The sequence below is a fragment of the Vulpes vulpes genome, chromosome 12, assembly GCF_048418805.1.
Source record: "Vulpes vulpes isolate BD-2025 chromosome 12, VulVul3, whole genome shotgun sequence".
Taxonomy (NCBI): Eukaryota; Metazoa; Chordata; class Mammalia; order Carnivora; family Canidae; genus Vulpes; species Vulpes vulpes.
In genome coordinates this window covers 13,091,933-13,118,314 of record NC_132791.1, presented here as the reverse complement: position 1 = coordinate 13,118,314, position 26,382 = coordinate 13,091,933, and the positions used below count along the sequence as shown (strand labels likewise).

At 36.5% G+C, this 26,382-nt stretch overlaps 2 protein-coding genes across 12 annotated transcripts in view; both read left to right on the top strand.

Moving 5' to 3' along the window:
* The window catches only part of FSD1L (fibronectin type III and SPRY domain containing 1 like), a 68,162-nt gene extending 53,778 nt beyond the window's left edge, over positions 1 to 14,384 (top strand). For all 3 annotated transcript variants that reach the window (XM_072727793.1, XM_072727792.1, XM_072727791.1), the window contains 3 exons: positions 269 to 520; positions 4,158 to 4,246; positions 8,338 to 14,384. In XM_072727793.1, the coding sequence (XP_072583894.1) occupies positions 269 to 520; positions 4,158 to 4,246; positions 8,338 to 8,460 (464 nt within the window). In that variant the 3' untranslated portion in view covers positions 8,461 to 14,384. The remainder of the gene's footprint in view (positions 1 to 268; positions 521 to 4,157; positions 4,247 to 8,337) is intronic.
* Positions 14,385 to 20,919: 6,535 nt separating this feature from the next.
* FKTN (fukutin) overlaps positions 20,920 to 26,382 on the top strand; it is a 65,298-nt gene continuing 59,835 nt past the window's right edge. For 4 of the 9 annotated variants that reach the window (XR_011995458.1, XR_003235586.2, XM_026002719.2 and 1 more), the window contains exon 1: positions 20,920 to 21,474. The gene's annotated coding sequence lies outside the window, so the exon portion shown is untranslated. Of the gene's footprint in view, positions 21,475 to 21,569; positions 21,840 to 22,069; positions 22,130 to 26,382 lie in introns of those variants that run through there. The other 5 variants (XR_011995459.1, XR_011995457.1, XM_072727789.1 and 2 more) reach the window with 2 other exon arrangements.

Sequence of the window (26,382 nt, the reverse complement as noted above, 5' to 3'; positions counted from 1 at the left end):
TCATTTTACTTTGTATTTTATGTATATGCATATCTTTTAAAGAGATAATAAGGAATAAAAGTTTTAAAACCTTTTATAAATGAGAAAATTTAATAGGAAATATACAAGTAAAGTTATAGCAGATACTCTGCGTTTGTTGTCTGTGTTAATATGGTTATTTTTCTGAATCAGATTTTTGTGCCATTCTGTGGGATAAGAGATAGGTAAAAATCTATGTAACTCATAAAGATGAAGTAATAGTCAAATTTGCCTTTCTGATCTTTTGTAGGAGACACTGCTATTGAAAGTGGACAACATTACTGGGAGGTCAAGGCCCAGAAGGATTGTAAATCCTACAGTGTGGGAGTAGCATATAAGACTTTGGGGAAATTTGACCAATTAGGAAAGACAAACACTAGTTGGTGTATCCATGTCAACAACTGGCTACAAAACACATTTGCAGCAAAGCATAATAATAAAGTCAAAGCCTTGGATGTTGCTGTTCCTGAGAGAATAGGTGTATTTTGTGATTTTGATGGGGGTAAGTTTACTGATTTTCTCATAAGTCCTTTTGTCATAATTGCTTATATTTTAGTACTTTTCTTTGGTAATTGTCAATATACAATTTCCATTAATATAGTGGTAATGGTGTCTTGACCTACCAGGATTTGATCACAAACATATTCAGCTCTAGAATTGACTGGAAGTGTGTGTGATGTTTGCCGGAAGCCTTAAACAACAGTCATCTGTAATATGCTTTTAAGTCTGAAAGAATGGTTTTCTTAGTTTTAGTCTTAAGCATTAAAATTTTTTCTATTTTAATTCTTTCCTGACCTTATTTTATTACCTATAAAGAGTTGTGGAGTCAGATTTTTCAAGTTGGAGTAGACCTTAGAAATTGCCCAAACCATGTGCCACACAGTACAAAATACTTATGGTTGTCTCTGCAGGTAGTTGTCACTGCTGTGCTTGAAGAGCTTTTTAATATGAAATTTAAAGCTTATTTCATTGTTGGACAGTACTTAGTAGTAGAAAGTTTTTCGATAATTGACTCACCTTATTTTCTAATAACTTCTGAGATTACTGTCCTTAAATTTTGTCACCTGAAGAAACACTGAATTATGTTCCCTAATCCACATTCTCATGATAATACTTGTTAAAAAACTACTAACATTCTTCCCTTGCTCTTTTTCCAGACTATACATTCTCTGTATCATTAGCTATTCCTCTTACTCCTTTAATTTTTCCAAAACCTTATAAGCTGCTGTGGTTATTTTCTGTGTCAGCATATTTCTTAAGCATTGATTCTCAAAGTAGAACATGGAACTTCTGATCATCATGGACATGTGATTTGGCAACACAATTTCTAGTAATGTGACTTAATAGTACTGTTGGTCTATATTGAACTTATAGCCACACAATCCACTAGGTCTTTTTCATGGAGTTGCTGTCAGATTGTCTTTTTTTCCCCCATGTGTTAGGCAGTTTAGTGTGTTCAAACTCAAAAGGAAAATACTACATTTGTCCTTAAGTTTCTTTTCTCTTTTGTTTCAAATTTTTATTTTAATTCTAGGTAGTTAATATACAGTGTGATACTGATTTCAGGAGTAGAATTTAGTGATTCATCACATACATATAATGCCCCGTGCTCATCACAAAAGCCCTCCTTAATACTTATCACCCATTCTAGCCCATCCCCCATCTACCTCTCCTCTATCAACTCTCAGTTTTTTCTCTATAGTTAAGAGTCTCTTACGGTTTCACTGTCATAGAGTTGGCCAAACTTTTTGAAAACTTTTGTTAAAGTCATCTAAAAAGTAACTTGATTTATCTTTTGTAAAATTTGCTTAAGCTTTTTGAATTAGGTACTTGATAAGTATCTTCACTACTATCATCAAAATATATATATATATTTTTTGAGAGAGAATCAATGAGCAGGGCAGAGGGAGAGAGAGGGAGAGAATCTTAAGCACGGTGCCTGCTTAAGCACAGAACCCAATATGGTGCTCAGTCTCATGACCCCGAGATCATGACCTGAGCCAAAATCAAGAGTCAGATGCTTAAACGACTGAGCCACCCAGGCATTCATATAAAATTTTTGAAGATGCGACTATTAAGTTAGGGAACAAAAGTAATTCCCTAGATACTTCTTTCCAAGTTGACACTTTGAGCTAATAAAACCCTATTTTGTCATTTTAAGTAACATTATGTCCAAATAATTTGCTGAGCCTTCAACCTAGTTACTCAAAAAAAAAAAGTTAACTTTGGCTTGGTTTAATTTTAGTGATATGTTAGTTTTGCTGCATTCTTTTTTATCTACTCACTTTGAATCAAATAAATAATTCTCCTCAGGACATATATACACATTTTATTCTTTTTCAACTCTCAAGATAGCTCGCTCTTACCCTTTTCTGTTTCTTTTCTCATACTTCATGGTTCTTCAAAGATAGTAGTGAGAAATGTAATTGCTAGCCTAGAACATAGGGTACAGGAAAGAGTTGTTAATGTAGGATGGGATCAGATTCTGAGGGCCTTGACAAATAATGATAGGCTGTCTTTTTTAGTACTTGAGGGAAAGGAGTTTCTGGGCATTTTAGAAAACTGTAGTCATATATGATGGTAATCTAGTTTTAGAAATATTGGAGAGTATGTGGTTAAATATGAAAAAGATTGCAAATATAGGGTAAGACTTTCCAGGAGTCAGTCTTTAAACAGTGTAGGCAGGACCATATTTATTTATTAAGTATTATATTCTTATTGCCTGACAAGTGCTTTTCACATAGCAAGCTCTTAATAAGTATTGGTTCAGTGATTAGTATTAACAAGGGCCTGAGCAGTATGGAATCAAGAGGAATGGATTTGATAGTAGTAGTAGAAGTTATAGGGCTCAATAACTAAATATGGATTGGAGAGTAAACAAAGAGCAGTTGAAAATGACTGAGATTCCAGCCAGTGTGGTCAAGAGGATGGTATGTGATCAGAAGCATGGGAACATAGTCCTGGAGAAAGATGAGATGCCATCAGGACAACCATATGGCACAGCTGGCTAATACTTAGAAATTCAATGGTAGAACTCAGAAGACTAGAGCTGAAGCTGAAAGTTAGACACGGCATCACAGAGTGGCTACTGAAGATCTCACAGACTGCTCTACTGTTTACTAACTTTGTGAGCATACATAGTTTGGCTAATGTTTTGAGGTAATGTATATAAAGAACCCAGTGCTTTAATGGTAGACATAAATAATAGTTTCTCTTCTTTGTTTTGTGGTAGCTGAGTCATTAAGGGAACATTGTAGAGAGACAACAGGGCCTGGACAAGTGCCTACATTCAGAGTAGGAGAAAAGGAGACAGGAGGTATCCTCAGGGTTAGAGATATGGAGAAGTCATGGGGGATAGAATTTCAAGAAGTGGAAATAGATGTAAGGAGGCCATCAGATTGGACGGTTAAGTGGTTAGAAAGACAGTAATTTTAGTTGCATGATCATGTTGAAAGACTGTGAAGGTATTTTAAAAATTAGAAAAGCTGAAGCAGTGGGATGCCTGGGTGGCTCAGTGGTTGAGCATCTGCCTTCAGCTCAGGGCATGATCCTGGAGTCCTGGGATCGAGTCCCATATTGGGCTCCTTGCATGGAACCTGCTTCTCCTGTCGGTCTCTCTCTCTCTGACTCTCTCTGTGTCTCTCATGAATAAGTAAAACCTTAAAAAAAATTTAAAAAGCTGAAGCAGTGATAATTATGATTTCAGAAACTGAAATGAGTATGGCTTCAAGTGGTTAGAAGACAAGGTTTGATAGAGTAAGCCTTAAATGAAGATAGGAATTGCATAGAGAAGCTGGTTATAGCAAGAATGGGAAGAAATAGCCCGGTTTTTACTGAGTTAAGAAAACCATTTGTTAAATAATGATAAAGTAAAGAAACAGTTTATAGTTCAGTAAGTAGAATAGTGCCAGATTATGGAAGCACTATGGAGATCTTGAAAATAAGGAAAGAAAATTAGATTTTGGCTTTTCCTTAGCATGTGTACTAATTTTCTCGTGAGAATTTCTGAGTCCAGTCTGTATAATTTGTAACCAAAAAAAGTGCCAAAATATGTATTAAGTTACTACTTTTACCCATGATTTTGTGTTAGATTTAATAAAATGTTTTTGTATAATAATGCTTTTTTCCCCCCCTTTTAGGTCAACTTTCTTTCTATGATGCAAGCTCAAAACAGTTGTTGTATTCCTTTAAGACAAAATTTACTCAGCCGGTACTACCTGGTTTCATGGTTAGTACTTAATTTATATTTTCTTTGGCTTGGCAACTTTAAGGAGAAAAATCTGTGCTATATATTTGGGGAAGCCAAATACCTTATTTTTTTCTTTATATTCTTCCCTCTTTCCCTAATCTCTCTCTCCCAAATCTGTGATTGTCTATATTTTTGGTATTTTTATTGAAGTAAGTATTATTACATAATTATAAGAATGCAGTTTGATGAATCTTCATAGGACTGCACACATTTTTGTAACAAGTGTCTAGATCAAGAAATGGAACATTATTAGAACCTCATTATCAGAACCCCTTTGTGCCTATTTCTAGCCCCTAGGATCAACTGGCAAAGTGGCTACTATCTTGAGTTTTAATACCATAAATTCATTTTGTCTCCTTTCCAACTTTGTATAAATCATACAATATCTTTTTGGTTCAGCATTATGTTTGTGAGATTTATCCATGTTGTTCTATGTGGTGATAGTTCATTCTTACATAGTTTTCCATTATATTTATATGTATTGTTTTCCATTAGATGAGTATGTCATCATTTATATATCCATTGGGTTCTTGAGTGGTTTACATACTGATATATGTATTGCAAATTTCTCTTTCACTCTGGCTTTCCTTTTCCCTGTCTTATTGGTATCTTTTGATGAACAAAAGTTGTTCATTTTAATATTGCTTAATTTATTAAGATAAAAACTTATGGTTAGCACTTTTGTGTCCTATTTAAGAAGTCATTTTCACCCCCCAAGGTTATGAAAATACTCTTGTTTTCTTGTAAAGCTTTTTAAAAGATTTTATTTATTTATTCATGAGAGAGATACATAGAGAAAGGCAGAGACAGAGGCAGAGGGAGAAATAGATTCCCTGAAGGGAGCCTGATGCGGGACTCAATCCCAGGATCACGACCTGGGCCAAAGGGAGACGCTTAACCCCTGAACCATCCAGGTGCCCCAAAGATCCTTTTTCTGTTGCAGTATGGTGTCATCTTTATAAAATATTAGATGAGTCTATGTGTGGTAGGCAGACACATACATAGACACACATACATAATTTGAGGACTACTCCATTTCAGGTTGATTTATACAAGAAAAGGTCATGATTCTACACTAAAATGTGATTTGAATTTTTTTTTTAATTAAGATGTTACTGCTTCTTCCTATCCTTTATCCTTTGCATTTGTCTGTAGTTTGGGCTACTGTGGGGAGTTCTGCAGTACAGTTGAGATCCTCAGTATTCTGGCTTAAGTCGGGTGCTACTTCTACAATCAGAACGGTGTATTTCCATTGCAGAGCTTGTAGAAAGTTTTGTATGTGTGATCTTCATCATTATCCTGACTGCAGCTTCTAACTATGAAGAGAACATATTCAAGGTGTATGTGGGGTTAAAACAATACTTTTAAATTTCACAATTGATAATGATCATTTATTTACCTTGGGTACCCTAAAATCTTAAATTTAAAAGTCCTAATAACTGATTTTTCATTAAAAGTAAAAGGGATCAGTGAATAAAGTTATTGTTCATAGAAAAATACTTAGGTATTTAGAAAAAGGTTATTATTACTTTGCCAGAAACCTCTGCTGTATTATGTGTTTTTGGCTGTTTTTCCAAATAGGTCAATCAGGAACAAATTTTTTTAGCATATGAAACTCAAAGTAATTTTTTCCCTGTGTCTCAGAGGGTAGATTTCATGTTTAATTTGAGTCTATCTCACATAGATATAGAGTGAGTTTATTGCTTTCCGTTCCAAATAATTAAACCACGATTTATTAGTAAATGTTGAAAGATGCTTTAGGAAATGTATCTTCAAACTGGTTGGAATTATTTTTTTCCTTCATTGAAGGCTGTATTACTAGGTAACTTAAATTTTTTTGTGTACAAGATTAATTTTCTTTTTAAAAGTAAGCTTACTGAGGTTAATGTATAGGAGTGTACAGTTCTTTGGGACTTGACAGATGCATATAGTTGTGTAACACCACCGTAATCAAGACCTCAAACATTTCTATCACCCTAGAAAAGTCATTCCTTTGTTGTGGACTTCTCTGATCATACCTATCCCTGGCAGTCACTAACCAGGTTTTACTCTACAGTTTTTGCCTTTTCCATAATATTACAGAAAAGGGATTGTATGGTATGTAGACTTTTGATTCTGTATCATAATACATTTGAAATTCATCGATGTTGTGTTTATCAGTAGCCTTTCTTTCTTACTGGTGAGGAGTGTGTGTTTAATTGTTGACTATGTATGTATGTACCAAACGTTATCCACTTACCAGCTGAAGGACTTTTGGATTCTTTACAGTTTTTGGCAATTTTGAATAAAGGCACTGTATACATTTGCAAGTGGGTTTTGTGTGAATATTCATTGTCATTTCTCTTGGATAAATACCTAGGAGTGAGAGTGTTAGATCACATTGAAAGTGCATGTTTATCTTTAAAAGAAGCTACCGACTTGTTTTCCAAAGTGGCTGTATGACTTTTGCATTCCTACTAGAAATATATGAAAGTTCACCACATCCTTGCCACTATTTGATATTGTCAGATATTTTATTGGTCAGCAATTGTAATAGGCATGTAATTGTATTTCATTGGGGTTTCAAATTTTCCTAAGGACAAATGACGTTGAGCATTTTTCATGTGCTTATTTGCCATTTGTATTTCTTTGGTGAAGTGTATACTATTTGTTCATTTTTTATTGGGTTGTTTTCTCATTAATGAGTTTTAAGCTTTCTTTATGTATAATAGATATGAGTCCCTTAGCAAATAACTGTTTTGCAAATATTTTCTCCCAGTTTGGCTTTTCTCATTTTCTGAACATTTTGAAGAGAAGGTTTTCATTTTAATGAAGTCCCGTTTATCCATTTTTTTTCTTTTGTAGATCATGCTTTGCCTAACTCAAGGTTACAAAGATACTTTCTTTTGCATTCTTCCTAAAGTTTTACAGTTTTACGTTTTACATTTAGGCCCGCGATCCATTTTGATTTTTTTTTTTTGTATATGGTACCAGGTCTGATTTTTTGCATATGGATTCCAAGTGTTCCAGTACCACTTTGAAAAAGACTAATCTTTCTTCATTGAGTTGCCCTTGCACCTTTGTGCTCGATATTCCAACTAAATATGTTTGTTAATCACTTAAATAATTTACAAAAAAGTAATATAGTGGTTTTATGATCACAGAGCTGCTTTTGTATGTTGGGAGTTATCATTACTGAACATGCTAGTTTTAAAAATTTGGAATGTTAATCATACAGCTATAAACTTCACGTCAATAAATTCTTTGGTACAGTACTGTAGTCACTTAGTAAATATTGAACACTTGAGGATATAATTGAAGGTGGGAATACTTCAACAGTTTCTAGGTCCCTTGTCTCAAGCTATGTCTACTACAAACCAGGCACTTATGATAATTTAAATGATCCATTCTCACATATTTTAAATCTTTTGAGTCTGTTCCAAATCAGTTATTGTTCATCTTATTGAATGATATTTACTCTGTTTACAAGCAAAGCAGTTTCATCTTTCATGAACTTATTCACATTCATAATAGATAGACTATGGCAATGTGGTATATGTGGATATTGCCATTTGCATTTTTCTCAGAAGTCCTTAAAGAATTGTAAAGAGTTCTTACTATTAACAAGTTAGGGAAAAAATAACGGATTTTACTGTTAACACAGGAACATTAGATTCCTATAGTCTCAGGCCACACCTCATGATCATAATCTAAAGAAATAATTGGGATAAGGAAATTGGCTCTTTTTGCACTTCTCTTATTGTGAAGTTTAGCATCAGTAATAACAGCCAATATCCTTTGCCTATTAATCCTAAAAAGTCAATCTCTAAATTTCTACAGCCCTTAGTTTCTTCTCTTACATGCAGTTCCAGTGTGTTCTACCGTAAAGACTCCCTCTCGCCTCTGTGGTTCTAAGACTCTTGAGTTAGCCTTTCCAACATCCCCTCAGTTCACATGTGAAGGTTATCAGTTTGGAGCTTGTTCACTTGTTCACATATGTGGAATTTTGCCTTTCAAATGGAACTTTAAGGATCACCTAAGTTCTAATTTGATTTGAAATCTAACTGAAGCTTTGTTTCATCTTTTCTTAGGTTTGGTGTGGTGGACTTTCTTTGAATACTGGGATGCAGGTGCCAAGTGCTGTGAGAACACTTCAGAAAAGTGAAAATGGCATGACAGGTTCAGCTAGCAGCCTCAACAATGTTACTCAGTAATGCTTACTCAGAATATGTTTACCCCCTTTTTGATTGGGTGGCCTTTTCTGTGCAGTTACTAATCCCAGAAATTTCTGAGTGGTGGAAATCAGGTTTGCTACACTCTGCTTTAAGGCCTGGAATGTATTAGCATTAAGCATCTAGTACAAAATACTCACAGGAACCTACTGTGCAGGATCATCAAGCAAGCAGATACCACACAAGAAACTGATGTTTTGAAGAGTAAATGGGAAGAAAGGCAGTGTTAAAATAGTTATATAAAACTCATTTTTTTGTGTGTTTCTTGGGTTACTTTGGCTCTTCTGCTATGTTTAGTTACCTGTGGTAGCCCTAGGACCTGAGAGGAAAGCATTAAATTTTGTCGTCTTTCCTCTATACTTTATCTCATCACACTGTTACTAGGTTCATACACTGAAGCTTTAAAAAAAAAATAGTCTTCTAAGGTTTTCTAAAAATTGAAATAATTGGTTCAGGATGCTAGATAGGCTTTCTTACAATGGTTTGTTTTTCTCCTTTTATAAATAAGTTTGAGTTTTGCTAAATTATCCTCTTTTGTTTACTGACTAGATTGTGTGTCATTTTCTCTTTTCCGAATGTCGTGATATTTCTCTTACGGTTAAAACTCAAAATAGAGTGAATAGGAAGAGTTTCAAGACATAGTTGCTTAAAAATCACCAATACTTTAGTTTTTACCTGCTGCACTAACAGTGGCAAAGGGATACGCTTTGTATGTTGCCTTGTTTAAGTAGACTTCTTTTCACTCCATCATTTTGGATGATGGATAAAATTTTTAAAAGCTTTCTATTTTCTGATTTTGTTGTCTAATTCAATACTACCTTTAATAGTTATCTTGGTAAAATTCCCACTTGAATTTGATAATAATTGATAACTATACTGATTTTTAATATTTTAAGTAGGAATGAAATTTTATTAAAGTTATACATTAGGTAGAAAAACCTACACCATTTATGTTTTATCTCAGAAGGCTAGGTTATAAAGGAAGGTGCCTGAAACTATACTGAAGTCATTTATGTCTGGTTTTTAGTAAGATATGGAAGGGTTTAAACAAATGTTTTGAAAAAAGGCCTACATATCTCTTTCACTTCCTTGCCACATGAATTTTTCAAACATAACTACTCAGATGTTATTTTTCTTTTAATCCTTTTGCAACATTCATTTATTTCCTAAAGGGGTATAATTCTTCCAAAAATTATCATAGACAAATCTTCCCCAAACTTAGGGAAAATGTGTTAAACAATGAATAAAACACATGGAATTGAGCAGAACGTATCTATTATTTAAAGGTTGGTTAAAATTTGTTATACAAGTTCTTTGAGCCAAACTGAAAGTTGTGATTACAGTATTTAAGGATTCTTTGAGCATTTTGAGTGGTCTCTGGATTTTACTTTCTCATGTTGACTTTCATTCTTATTTTAAGTATATTGTGCTAGACAACCTTCTCCTGAGAAGTGATTGTTGCTGCTTACAGCTGAGTTGTCTATTATAGAAAGGCCTGTGGAATAGGTATAGTGGATTCTCTCCTATTAAAGTTTACTGCTTACTGTTAGGATGTTTTGTTCATTGGTAAAACAAACCTAAATGAGAAAATTCCTTTGAACTGGCTATTATTTTTCCAGAAGACATTTATATCTTCTCTAGTATATCATGACATATTGGTACTTTTAAAGACCAATGCAGTTGGGAGAATGAAGTATGTCAATAGATATCCTTTTGATTCTCCAAACAAAGTAGAATTTTGGGTTTTGTTCTTCTTAAAGATCTTCAAAAAATTGTTTGGATGTTCTTTTCCTTACAATGGGGTTATTCTAGGACCTAAGGAAACAGGCAGTTAAAATTATCTTTCATAGAGTCAAATCTGAAAGCAGTGAGTTAGTGGTGGAATGGCTTTGTGCGAACACTTACACGTATGTATTTTAGCAAAAATGATACAGAAAAAGCCAGATGTTCTTGTATAAAATTTTTTACTATTACGTCTTACGTAATTGTGTCTTCTCTTTAATTCAGTGCCTTCTTCCTCTAAGCGTGCTCTTGCTCCATACCCCATGCAGTGTCAACTGATATTTAAGCCAGAGACCATTATGTTAATACTGGTTAGGTCCTTCTATTTGCAGGGGTATGGAGAAGAGGAAATATTAATCAGGGGCTGGAGGAGTGCATATGATTCTTTCCTGTGCTCATGCCATCATTTGAAAACTTTCATATAAAATTTTCTAATATTCATTTGGAAAATTCATTTTAAGTAATAATAGTTATGACTTCATTATAAGAATCTGAGATTACCCTCTTACTGTGCTTCTTCTTAAAGGTCTCTAAATATAAAGAACAAAATGTGTAGGGTTTTAAGTTTATATGTGTTAAACTGGAAAAGTTTGCCACCTTCATTTTCAAAATAGAAAATAATCAACTGTAGTGCCTATTTAAAAAGTCTCACATTAAGGTAACTAAATATATAACATTTTCATTTTCATTTGAATTAAAAAATATTGAACCTTTTTGCTTAATTCAATGCATTATGGGAAGGCAGTATACTCTTTCAGACGTTCTTTATTAGTTTATTTACTCTTTGTTGACAGGTCAAACATGATTGCTTTCTGTAAAAGAAATGCATGAGAGGTTGACGGTAATGGATGTATCATAGGTATAAAAAAATTGTTTTATAAAAACATGCATTTAGTATTGCATTTCTCTTTTAGCAGTTGAATCCCAAACCAGTTTTGGTAAACTGGATAAAGGAATGAAGGAATTGCCTTAAGCACTTTAGAAAAAGAATTTTTTCACAATTGATTTTGATTATTTGGGCTTACCATGTCACATACATCTTTAACTTTTGGTAAATATGTATATATCAAGCATTTAATAACTGAGCGCACATAGCAATTTAATATACAGTAATTCTTTGAATGTTCCAGGTGTAGGTAAACAAATTGATAGTATTAGAAGTGTGCCTGTCTGTACATGGGTTTTATTGATGGCATCTGTAACATGTTGACAAACCGTTAACAGCCACTGTACAGCTAGACTTGGCCTACTTAGTTCTGCAAAGAGTAATTTTTTCCCATATTATCATCTAAAGAAGCACATTGGCTTGGTTTTGTTTACTCATTTGTTGAATTAAAGTATAAATAGTATCATGTATAATTTGAATTTTTTGTGACTGATTCTTGGGTGGTACAAATAATAAAAGTAAATAATTTGTAATGAAAGTTTAATTAAGCTAACATACTCCATTTCATTACTTACCTAGAATGATTAGTTTTTCTCTGTACTTCTAAAATTATAGTTATTTTTGTTTCTTTTGAAAACGTGGAAAAAGTTGGAAAAGGATATACATGGAAGATGATTATTTCAAAGAGTATTAATTTTGGAAGAGGACACTGTAGACTTCTTAGTATAAAATATGGTGGATTCCAGGCTAAAAATACTAAGAAGTATATTTTCAAATTATCGTAATTCTTTTTTTTTATCGTAGTTCTTTTTTAAAAACCCCATATTTTTAGATCAATGTCCATTCATCAGCTAATTCATACAGAAGATATTTAAGTGTCTGTGATATGGGCAGCCATGCTTTGTATTTAGATTTCCACAATTAGTGAAGTTTGATTTATTGTGCATATAGTTTCACTACCTTTTTGAGTAGTGTGACAAAATTTGTATCTTAAAAACAATGTTTTGCTAATAAGTCAAATTTTAAAAAGTTTGTTATAGTTTATAAAAAATTCAAATTAACTGCTTAAAATATGGTTTACTTTTATATAGTCACATAAAATGGGTCTAGAAAACTTTCTTCCTTGATTTTATTTTAAACTGGATATATTCTCTTGGGAAGTGTATAGTCAGCATAAATTTACTCAATCAATACCCAAGTAACCATAAAGTTATTTGCTATTTTTAACCAAAATGTACATTTCATAATGCTGGTACTGAAACGTTATAATAGATCATGAATGTTTCTTTAATCACTACAGAACGATTACCTCATGTTCAGTATAATTTTAGTTTTCTGTGTATTTTACAGTATTCACATTATCCAAATATTTGTGACCTGATATGCTTTGCTACCTGGAATATTTGATTAATGTAAATACAGCTTTTTGAGTAGTTTTGGAGTTTAAATGGACTGTATTTGGTATATGTTGCTTTTATTGAAAAGATATTGTTGGACTTGTCATATAAAGGTTAGTACTGGCTTATAAATAAATAATAGATTGCCATAGTACTTTTCTCCTCAGAGTACCCAATTATTAAATTAAAACAGTATTTGTTATTTCTGGGTCAATATAAGGTAATCACTTTTGATTCATAATCATTTGACCTATGTTTAAACATATTTTCTTAATGATACCCATTCACTATAAGTTGGTCCTTGGGAATGGACATGTACAGGACTTCACAGTATGTAGGGCAGAAGGTGAGTGAATGTGTTTGCTTTGGCTTGGAGTTTTCATAAGTTTGGACTAGTTTTAAAATTAAGTCAAATTATGATTGGTAAAAGGCCTTTTTATTAGTATTGGAAATTTTTGGAGAGCCTAAGGGCTATAAGAATGCATATATATTTTTTAACATTTTCAGTATCTCTAAGGTACCAAAGCACAGAGTCTAATTTACCATTTAAGGGAGACTCTTTAAAATCAAATTTATAACTAATTCATACTATAAGATATGTAATAGTTAAAGTTTTGGATCAATCTACATTAAAAACCACAATCTTTAAGATTTCTGGATATGATATAAAAAGTATTTTGGTTTCATTTCTTTTGAAGTAATTAATTTAAAATTAATCACCATAGTTCTACCATATACTAACTAGGCCTATGACCTCTACATAAATCATTTCTCATCTCTGGGCCTCCACTGCCTTACATAAAATAATTGTAACTTGTTTGTCTTTTCTCACATGTGTGAGAATTTGTGAGAAATAAAATGAAATGGAGTATGTGAAATTGCTTCAACACCATAAAATGCTATGTAAATGTAAGGTATTATTTTCAGTTAATAATGAATTTAAGTGTTGGGATAGTTCCAGATGCTCTTTCTTTTAATAAAGCATGTGCTTAAAGTGGTATCACCAGGACTTCAAAAAAAAACAAACAAACCTTCCTGATTAAAATGCCCTTTAACATTCTTTAATTTCTGCATGACCTATGGCCTTTTTGTGTTTTTCGCATCAAGTTTATTACTCTATATATCAAGACTTTGTACAATTGTAAACGTCTCTCACAGCATTAGTGTGTCAGTGTAGAATAGTAGCATAAATAAATGATTTAAGCTATGTTTCCATTCAGGCATTTGCACTTTCAATTTATGACTGCTCAGTGCCACATACAGAGTGAATTTAGCCCAAATAATTATTTCCAAACAACCAAATGATTCAGTAGTTTTTTGTCATGGGATAAATGATATTAGGTGTATGTGCCCACTTAACATTTGACAACTTTTGTTGCATTAAAAAATATGATGAAGCATTTCAAAACTTTGCTAACCCGGGTATCATTTAGTATCTCTCCTAACATTTTGTTTTTGCTTTAAATTGGATTTATAGATTATCTTGATCTATAGCTTATTTGGTATGTCTATCATCTGGACATGGTTTTGCTATGCAGTTCTGATGATAAAAATTCTGATTCCTCAGGTTTAACCTTTAAGTTACGAAGAACATTAATGAACTACTTAAAGTGTACTCAGTTCTGCAAACTAGTGTTTTAATAAGCATATTGCCTCATTATCCTTGGAAACGAGACAAAGCCTTTTAAACTTTAGAAACTTTTTAACTTTAAAATAGAGTATGCAAAGTGGAGTAACTTGTATGTTGAAATGATTGTATGTTCTGTATAGAATGACCAAGTTAAGTTCTTACAAAAGCACCTGGAATATCTCATCTAAAAATTAAACTTTTTTCTGCTTTCTTTTGCTTCAGTGCTTGCATTTTTGTCACCTTTCATTAACTATCTACAATGTGCTGTTGGGAATGAGAAGATAAAAAAGCCCCCACAAGCTTATATTTTAGAGCAGTACTGTTCAATAGAATTTTATGCAGTGATGGGAAGTTCAATATTCGTGCTGTCCAACATGGTAGCCAGGAGCCACAGGCAGCTCTCGAGCACTGTAAATATGACTAGTTCAGCTAAGAAACTGAATTTTTTATTGTAGTTCATTTAAATGTAAAGAGCCACATCTTACTACTCCCTACAGTTTTGTACAGTGCAGCTATAAATGAAAGATGAAACATGCTATAATATAAATCCAGGACTTAGTTTCTGTCTTTGAAGCTTGTCACATCTTGGGTTACATGTTGGCAGATTGTAGCTAAAAGAGTCAGAACCAGAATCTAAGCCTTTTTAAAATGTGTTTCCTAACTTGAAATTGGTTTAGGAGAAAAAAGAAAACCAATCAATGACTAAATGAGACCAGAGCTCCGAACTACGGTTATTTTCACCAAAAGAAGAATGAAGGGAGACTGGATCCTCTTGAGTCATAGGGAGAGAAGTGTGACATAGATACTGAGAAACCAGTACCCTCCTATAGAAGATGAAGTGGAGAACAGTTTAGCAATATTAAATACACACACCTTCGAACAGCTAATTCCATTTATTGGTATTTGTCATACATACAAATAAGCCAGTACTCATTATAGCTTTACAAGAGCAAAATACAAGCAACCTAACTGTCAATTGAAGAAAAGATAGGCTACCAGAATTCCAAAGACTCCCCTTTTCTAACTTGCTGCACTAACAAGATATCATTGTTACATACTTTTCTAGATATAATCTGCATGCCCTTTCCCCAATAAATTTTACAAATACGTAGACTATCATGGGGGTTGGTTTCCTCAATTAGAGTCCTTTCCATGAATATGAGTCCTTCTGTGCCTGTCTGAATCTCTGTCGGATAAGAACTCAGGAAATCGAGTGCACTCTACTTCTGTTCCAAGTGTTTCCCTTATTAAACCGTATTTTACATTTACACTGCATGGGATTAGTAGTATGTTTATGCCCCTTTTGCACAAGGTCACCACAATGATTAGAATATGGTGCTTCCAAGTAACCCTACACACCTGTTCCAGAATATGCTACTAATGGAAGGGTACTCATGAAATGGAAAGAGCAAGTCTAACAGTATGTATGGTGTGACACATGGGGGTATATGTACACCTAGACTTGGGCAAGAGAGATCCCTGCCCTGATCCTCATACTGGCTGTGCCTCTTCACGGAATGAAGAAGAACCCAAAGGATTGCACCTACTTGGAAATTCATGTTCCCCTATCCACTATGCATCAGACAGCCAGAATCCCATAATTCCCTGCCCCACCAGCCCAAAGCTTGATTCCAGAACAGATGCAGGCCTCTTTGTGAAATCATCCTGAAGACAGACTGTGCTACAGTTTATATATATATATATATAAATATATATATATAAATATATATATAAATATATATAAAATATATATAATATATATTATATATAATATATATATTATATATAATATATATAAATATATATAATATATATTATATATAAATATATATAATATATATAAATATATATATAAATTATATATATATTTTATATATATATATAACACTTAAAGGAATGGCAGTTCATGATGGATGGGGCTTAGATATCAGACCAGGGTGTCCACGTGCATGCATACCAGGACTCTTGTGGTAAACTGAGACTAGAAATAAAAGGAGACAGACCAGGGCCTTGTGAGAACAGGCCGACCTAGTTGTGCTCACACTTTACAGTATATGTCTGAGAATTCCAAATTTGATCCTAAATTTCTGTTTTTGAGAAGGAATATTTGCCAAGGTAGAGGATACATACTTATTTGATGGTTCTTTACTTAGTACTTAAAATATGTCAGAGTTAGTCTCCATTTGTACTCTTGCCCCAGGACCCAGAATGTTAGGGTGGGCCAAGATGTAATCCCATAGCAGAGTAATGTTTTTAAAAGACTTTTAAAAATATTTATTAGTTTGACAGGGAGAGCAAGCACAAACAGGAGGAGCAGCAGGCAGAGGGAAAGGGAGAAGCCGGCTTCCCATGAGCAAAGAGCTCGATGCAGTGCTTGATCCCAGGACCCTGGGATCATGACTTGAGCTAAAAGCAGATGCTTAACCAACTGAACCACCCAAGTGCCCCTAAAATATTTTTTTTAAGATTTTTTTTTTCATTAATTAGAGCACGAGTGAGGAGAGGTACAGCAGAAAAGCCGAATCCCAGTGAACAGGGAGGCAGATGTGGGACTTGATCCCAGGACCCCAAGATCATGATCTGAGCTAAAAACAAATGCTCAACTGACTGAGCTCCCAGGCACCCCTACCTACATCTGAGTAATTTTTAAAAGATCTTTGGGGCGCCTGAGTGGCTCAGTTAAGCGTCCAACTCTTGATTTCAGCTCCAGTCATGATCTCAGGGTCATGGAATTGAGCCCCAAGTTGAGCTCTGAGTTCAGGGAGTCAGCTTGAAATTCTCTTCCCCAACTCCCTCACGTGCACATGTGCACTCTCTTTAAATCTTTTAATAGAAAGATACATCTTTGCCTATAATAGAGACTGCTTTTACCCATTCTTGTACCCTTTGTCCAACTGGATTGGCTGACCAAGTTAAAGCATACTGACTGGGCTTCTCTGGTATGCTAGAGAAGTACTGCTTCCACCAGTTGAGTTGTGTTTACATCCTGTTAGCTGTTTGTTCCCAAACCTGTTTACGCTAGTGTCAGTCATTTTAATTATAGAATTTAAATATGACCTAAACCAATGATACACGAATATGAAAAATTCTAAGTTGAGGGAAACCTTAAACATAGCTAAAAAATAAGTCACTGACAAGACAGTCGTGTCCAAAATAATTGTAAATGATAGGGAAGGACTGCAAAAACAAAATCTCAAAAATATAGGCTCTTTGACTTGATTGCTTCACTTGTTTAAGTTCTTGGTCCACTTAAAAAAAATAAAGTAGGAATAGCAGATGATGCATTGTGCCTTTAGTTTATGTGGGAGAAATAGTGAGAAGCTCCAATCAGTTGATGTGTATTTTAAAAGATCTTCGCTCAAAAGATTGCCAATGTAATCCTCACTTTAACTGCTGTTTTTTGTTTTTTAGGTCTATATGGAAAAAGATTTGTTATGTATTTGAAAAGTATTTACTTCTAAGAACCTGATAATTTTTCCCTTTTCTTGTTCATTTTTATGATAGCTTTCAAATATACAGAGGTAGAGGCTATTAATTAGCACTTTATGCTCATCACAGATTTATCAGTTACTAAAATTTTGCCATGTCTGTATCATCTTTTAAAAAGGTTTTTAAAATTTTGCCTATAAGCATTGCAATATGCGTCGATGATGACTTAGTCTTTTAAACACAGCCACACTGTGTTAACATTCTTAGCAAAATTAACAGCACTTCCTTAATATAATCTAATAGCTCTGTTCATATAAAAATTTTGTCTCAAAATTTATTTTTTTTTAAGAGTGAGGGCATGCATTCAGAGGCAGAGGGAGAGGATCTCAAGCAGACTCTACACTAAACAGGGAGCCTGATACAGGCTCAGTCCCACAATGCTGAGATCATCACCTGAGCCTAAATCAAAAGTCTCACGCTCATCCAACTGAGCCACCCAGGCGCCCCTCAAAATGTCTTTTTATGGTTGTTTTCTTCAAATCAGGATACAGGCAAGGTCTACACACTGCCTTTGGTTTTAGGTCTCTGATTTTGTGGTAGTTCTCTCCCTCCCTCCTCTTTAAATTCCATTGATATACTGGGGCCTTTACCTCTTAGAATATCATACATTCTGAATTTGGCTGATTGCTTCTCTACATACCCTTTGTTAAATCTAGAGTTTTGATTAAATAAGTGCAGCTTCAATTTTTAGGCAAGAATCCTTTGCAAGTGGTGGTGTGTACTTTCTGCTGCATCACATCATGGCATACACAGTGTCTCACCCCAGATCAATCATAAGATTGATCAGCGGGGTGGGTTCAGGTGGTGTCAGCCTAATCCACTTATTAATAAGTTCCCCATCAAAAAAATAATATAAAGTTAAAAAGTTCCTCATCAACATTTCACCTAAATTTTAACATCTATTGATAAATGTTGTTCCATATTTCATCAGGAGTAGCAAAATGGTAATTGTTCTTTAATTCATTTATTAGCTAGAATTCTAATTAGCATGTTGGCTAACAGTTCATGGAAGAAAGGATAAATGCTTGATGTTTTTCCTTCATCAAGTTTTACAATAGAGATTTGGTGCCCTGGCAATCTTCAGTTATGACTAGTGTGCTTCTCATTTTTAAGAAATTATAAAGTCAAGAATTTTTATCTGTAGTGTTTCTGTCAATAAATTACTCATTTTGATGCTCACATTTTCCCATCTTAGGTCTGCCAAGTTAGCACTCGTGTCCAGTGATCCCTTTAACCTTTGATAACTTCCTTCCTTTGGGTGTTCTCTTTTTTATGAATCTACCAACTACTAGTTCTAAGTATACAGAACTAGTTCTTTTTTTTTTTTTTTTTTTTTTTTTTACAGAACTAGTTCTTAAGTAATAAGAGGACTTGGACAAAATAAGTTTGTATGTACACGGAAAATTTCTAAAAGGAAAAATAAGAAACTGGTATAATAGGAAATGCGGGGAGTAAAAAAAAAAAAAAACCCATTATATGATGTTCCAAAAAACAGAGTTTAGAAAACTCAGATATATAAAAGTATTTTTAGTTTTTACGATGGACTGATAATAATCTTTGTATAAACAAAATTTACAGTATTTAGTGCTTTATACAAAATTGACATCAAAATCGATACATATCTGATTCTTTTTTTTTGTATATTTTTTTTATTGGAGTTTGATTTGCCAACATATAGCATGTCACCCAGTGCTATATGGAGGAAACTTAAATGCATATTGTTAAGTGAAAAAAACCCATCTGGAAAGGCTACATAGTGTATGATTCCAATTATTTGACATTCTAGATAAGGCAAAAATATAGCAACAATAAAAAGATCAGTAGTTGCCAAGGGTTGAGAAGATGGGGGAGGTTATGAATAGTGGAACATGGGATTTTGAGGGCAGTGAAACTATTTCGCATGATACTATAATGACGAGTACATGATATTACGCCTTTCACAAAACCCATAGAATTTTACAACACAGAGTGAACCCTACTGTAAGCTCTGGACTTTTTTTTTATATTGGAGTTCAATTTTCTCAACATACAGCATAACACCCAGTGCTCATCCCACCAAATGCACCCAAGCTCTGGACTTTAGTTAATGATAATGTATCAGTATCAGTTCATCAGTTGTAACAAATGTAACACACTAATGAAAGACACTAATACTGGGAGAAACTGGGGTGAGGAGAGAATGAGTATATGGGAACTCTCTGTACTTTCAGTTCAATTTTTCTGCAAGCCTAAAACTTCTCTAAGAAATGAAATCCATTAGTTAAAAATATAATCAATTGGCCATATTTGCATGGGTCTATTTCTAGACTCCTTTTTTCTTCTGTTGATCTACCTATCATCTATCTATCTATCTATCTATCATCTATCCATCCATTATCTATTTACCTATATACCTATCCTTTCATCAATACTGTCTTGATTCTTGTAGCTTTATATAAAGTAAGTCTTGAAACAGACTGTAAATTCTCCAACTTTGTTATTTTACCTTAAAATTGTTTTGGCTATTCATATTCCTTTGCCTTTCTAAATTATAGAATGATATTGTCAATATTTAAAAGTTACTTCTAAAAAAAAATAAATAAATAAAAGTTACTTCTGCTTGACTAAAAAAAAATTAAATTAAAACTTTAGAGAATAAAACAAATAGTGCTAGAGCAAGTAGACATTCATATGCAAAAAAAAATAATAACTTCAGTCTAAACCTCACACTTTATATAAAAATTCAAAATCGGGGCACCTGGCTGGCTCAGTTGGTAGAGTAGGACTCTTGATCTTGGGTTTGTGAGCTTAAGCCCTATGTTGGGTGTAAAGATCACTTAAAAACATAATCTTGGGCACCGGCACCGGCAGCAGGAGGCAGCAGGATGGTGAAGCTGATGGCTCAGTACACCAAGCCCTGCGGGACCGCGAGCTGGATCTCCAGGGGTAGAGAATTCCTGTCACTGAAGGACTTATCAGGCTCTACATATCTGATTCTTACCAATCCTTTGGATTTCACTGTGAAGTTAAGAAAACCAGGGCCGGGGGCAGCCCGGGTGGCTCAGCGGCTTAGCGCCGCCTTCAGCCCAGGGCGTGACCCCGGGGTCCCAGGATCGAGTCCCGCGTCGGGCTCCCTGCACGGAGCCTGCTTCTCCCTCTGCCTGTGTCTCCGCCTCTCTCTGCCCGCCCCCTCCCTTCTCTGTGTGTGTCTCATGAATAAATAAATAAAATATTTTAAAAAAAAGAAAAGAAAACCAGAGCCGGAACTGTATGCGTGTGTACTTCCCCCTGGAGCTTGGAAGTCCTGCATCTCCACCTCCTGAGCAAGAACAGACTATTTCCCACTACATCCCCGTCTCACTTGATGGATGGTCCCCAGACCAGAATTCAGGGAGTTACTCTGAATCCCTTTGCATAGCACACGCGCTATTAAACACACACACACACACACACACACACACACACACACACACACACACACACACACACACACACACACACACCACCTCCTCGTTTTCTCTGAAATCCGCATCTTCAGCATCCTGCAAGCTCACACTCTTAGAAGCACAGCTCGGCTGGGCCTCTGCGGTCCTTGCTCCAGCTCCAAGCCTCACGTCGCCTCAGCGTGCCAAGCGATGAGATGGCAACAGGCAGGAGAGCGTCAGGGGTCGGGGAAGCAGCGGCCGGAGCTGCGGACGCGCAGACGCCCGGGGCAGTGCCGCGCGGTGGTCTCCGACGACAACCGGAGGAGCCACGGCTCTGCGCTTGACGGCACCTTTTGCAGCGGTTGCTGGGAACGCCGTAAAGCGCAGTTGCCGCCGCTGCTGGGTGAGGTAAGGTGTGGGAGACGCCGCGGGGCCGCGGGGGGGTGGGGGTGCGCCTTCAGACGTCGTCGCTGGCCGGTCGGATGCGCTCCCGGTGCATCCCCAGCCTTCCGGGCACCTGCTTCCCCGCAGCGGCCGGGGCGGGCCGCGGGCTGAGCGCGCTCGGGGCGGGGCGGGGCGGCGCTGAGTGAGGCCGCTCGCCGGGACAGCCCCTCCCACGCCCCTGGGCGGGTCCGCGAGGAAGAGCCGCGTCCTGGGACAGGCGCGGTTTGGGGGGGCGACCGAGGCCCTCGTCGGACTTTGCTCGGGGTGGCGACGTCGGAGCAGGGTCGTGAGGGCCGTCTCGGGATTGGCGGGAGCACCGGCGCTGGGGGGTGAGCGGCGGCGAGCGCGGCGGGCCGTGGGGCGGCGGGTGCGAGGACGCGGACGCGCGGAGAGCGCCGGCCTGGGGCAGCCCGCGGGCGTGTAGGGCCGAGGCTGGAGGGGCGGGCGGGGAGGGCGGTGGGGGGCGGGGACCTCGACGCCTCCCGCAGCGCGGGCCGCTTGCTCGGGCTGTGGGAGGGAGGGACGACTCCGTTAACCATCTCTCTCTCTCATCCTGAAGCTTTCCCGGTGGGTTCAACAGGAGCCTAGGAGTGGGGAGCAGCCTTCTCTTCTGACATGGGTGAGGGAGAGAGTTGATGGAGAATAAAATTGTTAATCTCGAATTTGCTGAATTTGAGGCGTAGGAAGTAGACTTGGAAATACAGGCAGATGGAGTGCGTACATTGGGAACTCAAATAGTAAGTTGTCTCTCAGAGGGCGGTAGTTAAAGATCTTGAAATAAATTTGCTTTGAGGAATACATTTTTTTTTTTTAAGATTTACTTATTTATTCATGAAAGACAGAGAGAGAGAGAGAGAGAGAGAGGCGGAGACACAGAGAGAGAAGCAGGCCCCATGCCAGGAACCCGACGTGGGACTCGATCCCGGGACCCCGGGGTCACGCCCCGGGCCCAAGGCAGGCGCCAAACCGCTGAGCCACCGAGGGATCCCCCGAAGGATAGATTTTTAGAGTGACTAGAGGATGTGCCCGCGGGTGGGAGGCTGGAGAAGTGATTGAAGGAGACGTCTGGCCCTGAGCGGTGAGCAAGGTCTCTTAAAAGATTACATGTAGTCACTCATAATAAATTGTTGAGGTCAACATTGTTATCATAATAATTTAATGGCATTTGCAGCAGATACTAAACACCCGTTTCTAGGAACCCTGGCGGAAAATAATTCAAATAAATGTAATTTTTCCCTGCCTTTCTAATTGCTCAGAAATAATAACATTTACATGTTTGTTTATTCAACAAGTATAGATGCGTTTCAGGCACTGCTAGGTGCTCAGATGAACAAGGTAGATATTGTTCTGATTATTGCTGCATCTAAGGGCCTTAGCTTCTAGGTCAGTGCTTTTCAAATTTATTTAATTTTTTTTTTTAATTGGGAGTTCAATTTGCCAACGTACAGCATAACACCCAGTGCTCATCCCCCCAAGTGCCCTCCTCAGTGCCCGTCACCCAGTCACCCCAACCCCCCACCCACCTCCCCTTCCACTGCCCCTTGTTCGTTTCCCAGAGTTACGGGAATTTTAACATACATAGGAAATCACTTGAGGATTTGTTAAAGTGCGGATTCTAAATCAGTAGGTCTATAGTAGAGTCGTTGTGTTATTTTTTGACAAACTCAAGGCGATGCTGATATTGCTGGTCTCAGGACCATCCTTTTAAGTAGCAATGATCTAGGTCCTGTCTAGCAAATGTGGCAGCTATTAAACCACTACTACCCATCATCTGTTTTTATTAATAATTTCAATGCCTTTATGAAAATAAGGTTATGATCATTATAACAATATTGGGACAGTACAGAAAAGTATAAAGAACAATGTAAAAAAGCATTCCACTTTCCCCACCTAGACATTACTGATATTTTGGTGAATATCCATCCAGGTTTTATATGTGTACATGTGTTCATACTTTATATATTGTCTTAATATTTGATACATTCTGAGCCCTGTGTTTTATTCTGTTAGCCATATAGTTTTACTAGGTACAGTACCCAAGCATCAACCAAGCAGTTAAGAACTTGCATTCTTGAGGGGAAGACTGCTCAGTTAAAAATATTGTGGTTTAATACCATTCTGTTACCCAAAAAATAGGAAGATATTAACATAATCAAAGCTTATAACATGTGTGAGCTGTAGTAAATGAGTATTTTTAAATTGATTCAGAGGGATGCCTCAGTGGCTTAGCGGTTGGGCGTCTGCCTTCAGCCCGGGGCGTGATCCTGGAGTCCTCGGATCGAGTCCCACATCCGGCTCCCTGCCTGGTGTCTGCTTCTCTCTCTGCCTGTGTCTCTGCCTCTCTCTCTCTCTGCATCTCTCATGAATAAATAAATTTTTTTAAAAATTGATTTAGACTTTTTGAAGTTTTTTTTTTTAATTTAAAAAAATATTTGAAAATCAATTGATGTTCACGTAGGATAAATAGAAAAAAAATACCTTCACTCCACCCAACCCAAAGACAAACAGTGTTCTTACCGTGGAGTGTATGCTAACTAAGGTAGCTCTTAAATGACCTCAAGGAATAGCTTATATAATTAATGTTTGGGTCAAAAGAAATCCTCGGTTCATCAAGTTTCTGCTGCTTTCAAAATAACCATAATCTTCTGTGGTTATACATACCCTATAGTGTTGTGACAGGGAACTGCTAGCAGCTGGCCCAGCGTCTAGTGCAGAGGACTCAGCAATATTTGTGAAGTTAATGAAGGAATGAATGAATGAAGTAGCAAACCCAGCCCACCTGTGTGACATAAACTCTGGCTATCACTCTTCACCTGCAGATGCTTGCATTCACAGCTCATCTCAAATTCTTTTGTACTCTTCTAGCCACACAGAGCTCTCCTATAAAAAGTTGCTTTTTAAGACTGTGCTTAAATTCTGTGAAAGAATTTGGAATTCGGAATACCGTGGGATAAAGAAAGATGCATAATAGCCTCTTGTCTCAAGGAACTGTAATTTAAGACTAACTGAAAAAATAGTACAGATGTACAGTGCTGTGGGAATATAAGGGAGGGAGACTTTAATTATGTGAGAGTGGAGGGAATTATTAGTAGACCTTTAAAATGACTTATTAATTATTGCTAGCATTACTGTATACTCTGTTCTAGGTGCTATTCAGTGCTTTACATGCATTAATTTGTTCAATCCTCGGAAGAGCCTTGTGAGTCAAGTACAATTTATAAATCCACTTTAAAGATGGGGGCATAGAGACATTAAGTAACCTGGCCAAAGTCCTACGAGTTGCAAGTGGCAGAGCAGGATTTGAAGACAGCAGTCTGTTTTCAGTACTCTTAACTACTTGATAGGCAGCAAGAGAGGCAGGGAGGTGGGGGAAGAAAGCATTGTAGATAGAAGGAATAGCATAGGCAAAGGCACCTAGGTAAGACAGTACTGTATCAGTGGATTTACATAAAGAATAGTACAATGGAGATCCCTGGGTGGCTCCGCGGTTTGGCGCCTGCCTCCGGCCCAGGGAGTGATTCTGGAGTCCCAGGATCCAGGTCCGGGTCCAGTTCCATATCGGGCTCTCTGCATGGAGCCTGCTTCTCCCTCTGACTACATCTCCGCCTCTCTGTGTGTGTGTGTCTCTCATGAATAAGTAAAATCTTAAAAAAAAAAAAAAAAGGTATGAAATAAGCCATAGAAGGTCTTAATGTAGAGAAAGTGATACAAAGAGGTACACTTGATATAAATTTGACTTTGACCCCTAAGATGGGTATTTTGAGGAAATATTTGGAATGGAGTACTGTGGGATATTCTACTACCAGTTGGTAGTAGGATATTCATGTAGGAGGCTTTCTCTCTAGGCAGAGGTAATAAGACCTTTAAATTAGGTTAATTATATTGCAAATGGAAGAGAAATGGCAGCTTTTAGAGGCACTGAGAAGAATATACACAGTTTGACTCATTAGATATAGAGTTAGAACCACAAAACTATTTTGTTTTGAACATAAAAAATGGAGAATATAGGTATACTATTAACGGAATATAATGGTCAAGTCATGGAAGAAATCTAGGGTGAAGGCGGACCATGATTTGTTTAGATGCTAATGGAATGTTCAAAAAGACATATCTAGCAGTCAGCTGGAATATTTATAAGTAGTACTAAGCCAATAGCTTATGGCAAGTGTATCTAATAAAATGATTAAGAGCAAGAGAATGTAAAGAGAACTTCATCTAGATTTTATAGCCAGCAGACAATTCTAGGCATATTGGACAACACAACTTCCTTTACCCCTTTACTTTGCCCTTGTAATATCAGTCCCCTCCTGTCCTCACTTCGTTTCTTAGCTAGACTTTCTTATCTGGGTCTGTCATTTCAGACACTTTGCAGGACCTCATCATTCCATAGTTACTCAGAAATGAGTCACTACGTATTTGCAGTTTTTCTGGAGCATCAAATGGAGAGACCAGTTTTTTTGTTTTTTGTTTTTTTGTTTTTCTTTATCTCAAGTTTGTCAGCATGTTGAGGTAGAGGTTATATTGCAAAGGGTTAAGAAGTGAATGAGTGGTAAACAGAGAATTCTTAACCCCAGGCAATCTAACCTTAACTTCCAGGCTATTCTTAACTCTCAAGTTAATTATGAAAAGGAAGGAAATGAATAACATGAAAGACCAGTAGTATTTAGGGAAGATGGGTAGCATTTATTGCTAGTGTGCCTTTTTTTTTTTTGCTCATAGCAACTGGAAATGTAGATTTTTTAAATGTCTTTTTTTTTTAAGATTTTATTTATTTATGAGAGACACAGAGAGAGACAGAGACATAGGCAGAGGGACAAGAAAGCTCCATCCTAGGACCCCAGGATCATGACCTGAGCCGAAGGCAGATGCTCA